Raw genomic sequence first — 8167 nt, 5'->3', positions numbered from 1 at the left:
TGCTCCAGTATTTCACCTGTAATGTCACCGCGAACAGGTCGACCAGGCCGGTTCGGTTCATCCAACACCGCGGTGTTACACGCCCTTTGCAAATTGAGCGGTCCTCAACGCTTGGCGCTACTTCGCGCTGCCGACGACAATCTCGTGAGAAATATCTACGAGTGCGCCCTCAACACTCTGAAGGGTAACGTCAAACTCAGCGATCGTCAGAAATCACGGCTAGGGAGACATCGTAGAATCTTACGTCGACTGGCCAGTAACCGCGGCAGTTGGAGAAGTAAGAAAAAATTGCTGGTCCAACACGGGGGCTTCTTACCGCTATTACTGGCGCCCATCGTAGGCGGGTTGGTGTCCACTCTGTTTGGGGGCTGAGGATAGAATCGCAACGCGTGGCAGACATGGAGCATGCGAAAAAAATGGTACTCGTTTCCCAGGAAACGGTGGAGCGGTTGCAACGACAACGTAACGGGGAAGATGAAGCGAAAGAGACGGAAACAGAAGCACAAACGCAAAAACCAAATACCGCGAACACCGTGAGCAGATTAGACCGCGAGATGGACGATATTCTTGCATTGAAGGGAAAATCTGATCGCGAGAAATGGCGATTGTACAGTCTGGTGTTGAATCGATATTTGTATTTCGCCGGAGAAACGAAAAAACCGCTACAACTCAGTATACGCGACGTGTCTGCGGGGGGCGTGGACGAAGTCGATAAAAGCGGTAGCGAAAACGCTCCGGCGGGCTGCAGAACCGTACCTATACACGACATCTTGATCAGCGTACCGCTGAAGTTTCGACGCAAAGCCGAACTGCTGTTGAACTATCTGACGGCCAAAGGGGCGATCGAGTGGGACGGTCACGGGACAGTGGTTGTCGACGGTAATCAGCTACGGGGAACGAATATAATCGACTTGATAAACGACGATGTGCGAGAAAGAAAATCCGTGCAAGCGACGGGGCGCCATCATTTCGCCCGACTCCTCAAAGCTGTTAACACGCCGCAAGAGTTCATCGGAAATCCGATATATTTGAGAACGCACGTTTCACCGGAAGAACCGTATCGACGGCCTGTGAACAACGCTGCGACTTTGAGAGTGCATCGGAGCAAGAGCATCGCTGAGAGGGGTGGTGGTGGTAATAGCTGCGGACCGACCGAAGGCGACTACGGTGATTTAGACGACGACGACGACGACGACGACGACAACGACTTCGACGACGGCGACGACGACGAGGTCTTTCGTACTCCGCGAAAAAAGGCAAGACCCGCTCAAACGGGGAAAGGTCGCTGGTGCACCTTGCGCCTACGATGAAGTTTCTGGAGAAGCTGTACTACGACCCGTCCAACCCCGCGGGATACGGGGGTGCACGCGGATTGAAGCGAGCCGTTAGAGGAAAGAAAATATCTTTGGCAGCCGTCGACGATTGGTTAGCCTCCCAGGACGCGTACACGCTGCACAAAACGATACGAAGGAGATTTCCGCGAGTTCACTACAGCGTACAAAACGTCGACGATCTGTGGGAGGCCGATCTCGCCGACCTAAGATCGCTGAAACAGTACAACGACGGGTACAACTACCTTCTCGTTGTCATAGATGTGTTGAGCAAGTTCGCGTGGGTGCGAGCGTTGAAGGACAAGACCGCGGGTACGGTTGCGAAGGTTTTCGAAGATTTGCTGGAATCGACCGAGCGACGACCGATGCATCTGCAGACCGACAAGGGAAAGGAGTTCGTAGGCGCCCAATTCCAAAAGATGCTCGCCGGCCGTAACGTGCGGCATCGCGTCACCCGAAACCCTGACGTGAAAGCAAGCGTGGCGGAGCGCTTCAACCGCACCCTGAAGGAACGAATGTGGCGATATTTCACGCACGCGAACACCCGACGATACGTGGACGTTTTGCCGCAGCTGGTCGAGGCCTACAACCGCACCGTACACTCGACCATAAAAATGACCCCCTCCGAGGTGACGCTGGAAAACGCCGCGACAGCTCGCGCCAACATGGAAAAAACACGAGGCGGTAAAGCGCGGGAGTCGTCGCGCCACGCGCGATTTCGCGCGGGCGATCGAGTGCGCATCAGCAGGGCCAAGGGAGTATTTCGGAACGGCTACGAGGCCAATTGGACGGACGAAGTGTTCGAAGTCGCACGAGTCTACGAACGCAGCCCCGTCGTTTACGCGCTGCAGGATTTAGCCGGCGAGACGATCGACGGTCTGTTCTACGACGCGGAGCTGCAGCGCGTCAAAAAGGATAATTATTTCGTGGTGGATAAAATAATATGGACGCATGGTAAAGGGGCCAGTAAGAAACTGTTTGTCAGTTGGCGTGGGTATCCCTCGAAATTTGATAGCTGGATCCCGGCGAAGAGCCTGTCGAAACACCGAGCATGAACAAGGATCAGTTTTATCTAACGCTACCGAGTAACAGCTCGATGCGATACTTTGGAGACAACACCACGACGAAATACACCACGCAATTGCCGCGACAGATAGAGCTAACCGGCGAATGGGAGGTTGCCCTTGTGGAGGTTCAATATCCAACGACTCTTCAAACGGTGACCGCTGGGTCCAACACCGTAAGATTGCATCAGCACATCTCACCGAAGCCGGCGGATCTCTTCGACGATATACCAAAGTCCAAGGACAATCGCGTCACCGCCCACGTGCTACGCATACAGCCGGGCGTTTACACCGGCATCGAACAGATCGTGCGAGCTCTGAGCGGCGTCCCGCTTCTGGCGAAACATTTCGAATTCGGTTACGCCGGTATCGCGAAGGATCGCATCGCCGTTACTCGCATCTGCGGGTGTACCACCGGCCACTACTTGTCGTTTTCCCCCGGTCTGTATCAACAGCTCGGTTTCACCAAAGTAACGCGAAACATCGTCAAGACTTTGGAGGCGGATCACCCTTCCAACGTAGCGGCTGGTATGCCTGCGCAAATGTTCGTCTACTGCGACATCACGGAACCGCGAATCGTAGGAGACGTCTACGCTCCTCTGTTACGCATAGTGCAGACCAACAGCAAAGATCTTCGCCACGGGAGTTCGGAGACCAAAACGTGGTCCCCGCCGCATTATCTGCCCTTACTGAACTCCAACTTTCGCACGATCGATATCGATATAAGGGATCAGCTGGGAAGGCCGTTGCCATTCACCCACGGGACGTTGACGGTAACGCTGCACTTCAGGAGAATACACTAATACGGTGGCCATGAGTTACTACGTGCAGCATTACGAGAACCAAGTCGGCGGGGGGATAGCTCGCGTTTACGCGGGGTCCCCGTATCAGCGAGGTCACGGTATCGGAAGCTTCCTAGGGGGGCTGTTCCGAAGCGTTCTCCCCCTATTCAGAAGCGGGGCGCGAGCGATCGGTAAGGAGGCGCTACGAACAGGAGCAAATATAATTTCGGACGTGGGTCGGGACGCGCCGTTCAAGGAGTCGGTGAAACAACGAGTCGCCGAGTCGGGTCGCAATCTACGACGCAAAGCTGAGGAAAAACTCCAAACTCTGATGACGGGAAACGGATATGAGGTGGGTCGCGGTGTACCGAACGGCCAGTTTCTGACGGACCGTCGGACCCGTTTGGCTGGAAAACGAAAAGCAGCTGGCAGAAAAGACGTAGCCACGAGAAAGAGAGCCAGAACAGCGAAAACAACCAAAACGAAGAGAAAGAAGAAGAAGAATAACGGGTGCTGCAAGAAACGAACTGTGGCTGACATATTCGGTACGCGATAATCCGAGATGGCCTACCTACACGCTCATTCGTGCGAGTGTTTGAAATCGGAGCTCGACTTGTTCACTCTACCGCCTACGCAGACGACGATAGAGGGTGGGCAGTGGGTGCATTACAAGCCGGTGTCGTCTCTCACCGACGACTCACCGATCGAATTCATGGTTCCGGGGCTGAGCGACGAGTACCTCGACCTGTCGCACACGATGCTCAGTCTGCGAGTCAGTATGCCGCCTTTGGATGGGGTGCAGCTGGTGAGCTCGGACGGTAAGACCCCGACAGCGGCGGCGATCGCAGCTCCTGTGAACAACCTGTTGCACTCGTTGTTCAGTCAAGTGGACGTCTTCTTCAATCAAAAACTCGTCTCCCCGGCCAACAACGCGTACGCGTACAGAGCATACATGGAGACTCTGTTGAATTACAACAATACGGCCAAAAATTCGCATCTGACGACCACGCTGTGGTACGGGGATACCGCCGGCAGAATAGACGATCTTGGTGCCAGTAATAAGGGTTTCGCAGAGCGCGAACGATTATTCAAAAACGGCTCCAGCGTTGATTTATTGGGACACCTTCATTGCGACGTGTTCAATCAGGAGAAATTCCTTCTAAACGGCGTGGAGTTGCGATTGCGTCTGGTGAGATCGCGGGACGCCTTCTGCATCATGGAAACCACCAACGCTCACACGATGCACATTCTAGAGGCCACTCTGCTCGTTCGACGAGTCACGATAAACCCCGGCGTGTTGTTGGCGCACGCCAGAGCTCTGGCGAAAGGGACGGCCAAGTATCCGCTCACCAGGGTCGAGGTCAAGGCAATGACGATTCACGGCGGGGTGCACGGAGAAACGTTGGACAACGTGTTTCTCGGCCAGCTGCCGAAGAGAATAATCATCGGATTCGTCGATAACAAGGCCTTCAACGGCGACCGAACGCGCAACCCGTTCAATTTTCAACATTTCAAAACCAACTTTCTGTCTCTGTACGTCGACGGCCAGCAAATACCCTCGAAACCCCTGCAACCGGACTTTACGAAATCAAGATTATACGTGGACGCGTACCAAACGTTGTTTTCCGGAACTGGCATTCATTTTCTGAACGAGGGAAACGGAATCAGCCGGGCGGACTACCCCTACGGTTATTGTCTGACCGCGTTCGATCTCACACTCGATTTATCGGCGAACAGCAACACGCATTGGAATTTGGTCAGACACGGCAGCGTTCGAATAGAGGTACGTTTCGAAGAGGCGCTCGAGAAGACGATAAACTGCGTTGTGTACGCAGAATTCGACAATATTTTGGAAATTGATTCGAGTCGTCAAGTTATCGTGGATTTCGGTGGCTGAGAGTACGACACCGGCGAAGGAGACGACAAAACAAATGCACGTTTGCGAGACGGAGAGGATTGAGATAAGCGAAATGCTGACGCTGCATACCCCACGCAAGACGGTGCGAAGACTCCGGGCGCTCGCCCGCTTCTTCGCGGTATATCGCGTTCAGACTTCAACGAGTAACAATATGGAGTACGTGATCGACGTTCAAGGGCTCTACGATAGTTCCGACAAGTTTATCGTGAAAGAGGCAGCCGTGCTGTCTGTAAACGAAGGACATGTGGGGCACTGGCTGGTATTGTCACCTTGCGGATTCCATCAACTCTCCGTAGGAACACGCTGTTCGAATAATTACACGACGCGTAAGGTGCACGGTATCGAATGGTTCGACGGGGAAATTTCGGAAAGACAATTAAAGGAAAAATTGCAAAGCGTGGCTCGTGTGGCGGGTTTGATCTATGTGCGCGGTGCGGTGAAGAAGGAGGCGTTGCAGCGGATTATAGGGCGAGAACCTATAAACCTCGAGGACGATGACGAGGCCCCGGCATTCAGGAAGTTGCCGCCGTCAAATGTGTATTGCACGTTGCACGCTTGTCGCAAAAGTCACGAAAAATTGGCGTGCGCTCTGAACCGTGCGGATCAACTGAAGCAGTTCGTGCTCTGGAAACGAGCCGGTCAAGAGGCCCGTATCGTACAGAGATTGAACCGATTGGATATCACCGATGAACAGCCGAGAGATACTGGCGCTGATACAACCGATAGCGACTAGAACTCTGGGTGTTTACCCCGCTGATGAGATTCCTCTACAGTGGGCCCACCCGGCCGCGATCGTTGCCAATACTGATGACCACACGCAGCCAGGTACCCACTGGGTCGCCTTCTACACCGACGCTTCAGGACACGGGGTGTACTTCGACAGCTACGGACTTCCGCCTCTCGTCAAACACCATTCTCGCCGCCTACAGAAAAACTGTCCTCGATACCGGCGAAACGCGCGCCAGCTTCAGAGCGCCTTTTCAGACGTGTGTGGTCAGTTTTGTGTTATGTTTTTGTATTATATGCACGACAGTTACACTCTCGATCAGTTTTTATCGTTATTTTCGGAAGATTACATGAACAATGATCTGATCGCCGACTCGTTTTGCAAATGTCTCGTCAGAAGATATAAAAATCTCGACAACTCCTGCGCACCCTGTATGCAATATATTCAAAAATGTGTTAGAAAAAGATGAGCCTCGTAGTTTAAGCTGAGAAAAAAAATGGTCTATTTTGTATTATCTACAGTGAGGAACGCTTTGTATTACCTTAGTTCTAAGAATAAAAATCTCTAGTCGTTATGTTTTGAAAATATTTGCAGAGTTTACACTTTCGTGCACCCCGTGAATACTCATATTTCAGAGCGACGTTGCGTTGGCAGCACGTGGCCGCGGTGCGGGCCTCGGAGATCTTCGGCTATAGTCGGTAAGATGCGAAAAAGTTTTTCGAATAGGTACGTCACCGCCAGGATGCCGGTAGCTGAGTGGCCGTGATGCGATTCGAACATCGGCGCCATCTTGTATTGAGAATTTCCAAAACTAGTAACCGAATCAGATTTCGAAAAACGCGCGCCGTCTTGGGTTCCGGAAAGGGCCGCCATCTTGAATTCGAAAAACAGGCGCCATCTTGTGTTTTGGATAGGGCCGCCATCTTGAATTCGAAAAACAGGCGCCATCTGGTGTTTTGGAAGAGGCCGCCATCTTGATTTCGGAAAACGCGCGCCATCTGGTGTTTTGGAAGAGGCCGCCATCTTGATTTCGAAAAACGCGCGCCATCTTGGGTTCCGGAAAGAGCCGCCATCTTGGCTTCAGACAATCAGTCCGACCGAGGGGAGGGGGAAGCACGCGCGACAATGACCGCCGGGGCCTGAGGGGGCAGGGGGGACCGTCTGGCGGCGCCAGTGACGTCATTTGTTATGACCCGCTATACCTTGCCTATACTACTGAGGGGGTTTCAGCTGACAATGAGTTGCATACGTTGGTGCCGTATGCAACTCGCACGATTCTTAGTTGCAAATCTATATGCAGTGGTGAATAGGAGAAGAGGATGTGAGAGATTGGGTTCAGCGTGGGATAGTTGAGATAAGGAGAGGCGTTAGACGTAACACCCCCCCCGTTAGAGGGAACATAGGCTTTGGTACAAAGGGTATGTTCCTGATATAGAGATGAAGTAGGGCGTAGGTATTGATAGTGCTAAATACATAAAAGATCCTAGTGTACTATGCTTAGGAGCTAATTCATAGTTTGTTCACAATTTCAGAATATATATATATATGGTATTCAGTATTAGGTATATGTTCTTATTCACTAGGTATAATCTATGATTGGTGGACCAAGTGAGCCTGGAATAATCCTTTATTTGATCCAAAAGTACATTTTCCAAATATGTTATTTCATTTCTTATGTACTAGTTTTTATTCGTATCGAAATGGGAAAAAAAGAAAATTCGGTTTTATTCGAATCTTAGGAACTACGAAGGTCATAAAAGCTGGTATTCATGAGCCTATGAGTATCTTATTCTCTAAGGCTACACCATTGATTTTGGCACGGATGTATTCAATAATCTGCCGTAATTTCTCTGACCTCTAGAGGGTGTTTTCTCACTGTATTAAAGGTTGGTGGTTGTGCTTCTGGGGGCACTGGTTCGGGTTCTACAGTAGGTAGAGGTGGTGGGAGTGCCTTCAGGCGTGTATCGCGTGTTGTATTGTAGCTGATTGTGTCAAGGTGAGGATGTATTATTTCGAGTGATATGGGTTTGTCGTATGTTGCATGTTTAGAGCGTGTGTGACGCTTTTTTCCGTTACACGAGCAGAGCTTGAAGATTGTGAGAATTTTACTGAATGCTGAGAATCGGTATATTAGGCATAGTATTCCTATTGCTGATATCGCTACGCCAGCGTATGTGAGCGCCATCTTCAGACTGGTAGTCTCTTGTTTATCGCGATGATGCGTTCTGATTTCCGTAGCTTGTTTTATTATGTCGCTGAGGGCTAGCCCATTTGAATTTAAATCGTCAATGTTTACAGTAGGTTTATATTTGTGAAACATGGGAATTGAAGAGAGGTTTACGGTG

At 51.4% G+C, this 8167-nt stretch overlaps 1 protein-coding gene across 1 annotated transcript; it reads left to right on the top strand.

Annotated features, from left to right (window-relative positions):
- Positions 1 to 3739: 3739 nt before the first annotated feature.
- LOC125501455 (uncharacterized protein F54H12.2-like) lies at positions 3740 to 5074 on the top strand. Its single transcript, XM_048657459.1, has one exon. It carries the CDS (start codon positions 3740 to 3742, stop codon positions 5072 to 5074), a length of 1335 nt encoding a protein of 444 aa, XP_048513416.1.
- The last annotated feature ends 3093 nt before the right edge of the window (positions 5075 to 8167 follow it).

The sequence above is a fragment of the Athalia rosae genome, chromosome 6 (genome assembly GCF_917208135.1).
Source record: "Athalia rosae chromosome 6, iyAthRosa1.1, whole genome shotgun sequence".
In the NCBI taxonomy this organism is placed as follows: domain Eukaryota; kingdom Metazoa; phylum Arthropoda; class Insecta; order Hymenoptera; family Athaliidae; genus Athalia; species Athalia rosae.
This window is presented reverse-complemented; position numbering and strand designations above follow the sequence as displayed.

Excerpts from the sequence above, each read along its gene's own strand:
- LOC125501455 (XM_048657459.1), top strand. The coding sequence starts at position 3,740 with ATGGCCTACCTACACGCTCATTCGTGCGAGTGTTTGAAATCGGAGCTC.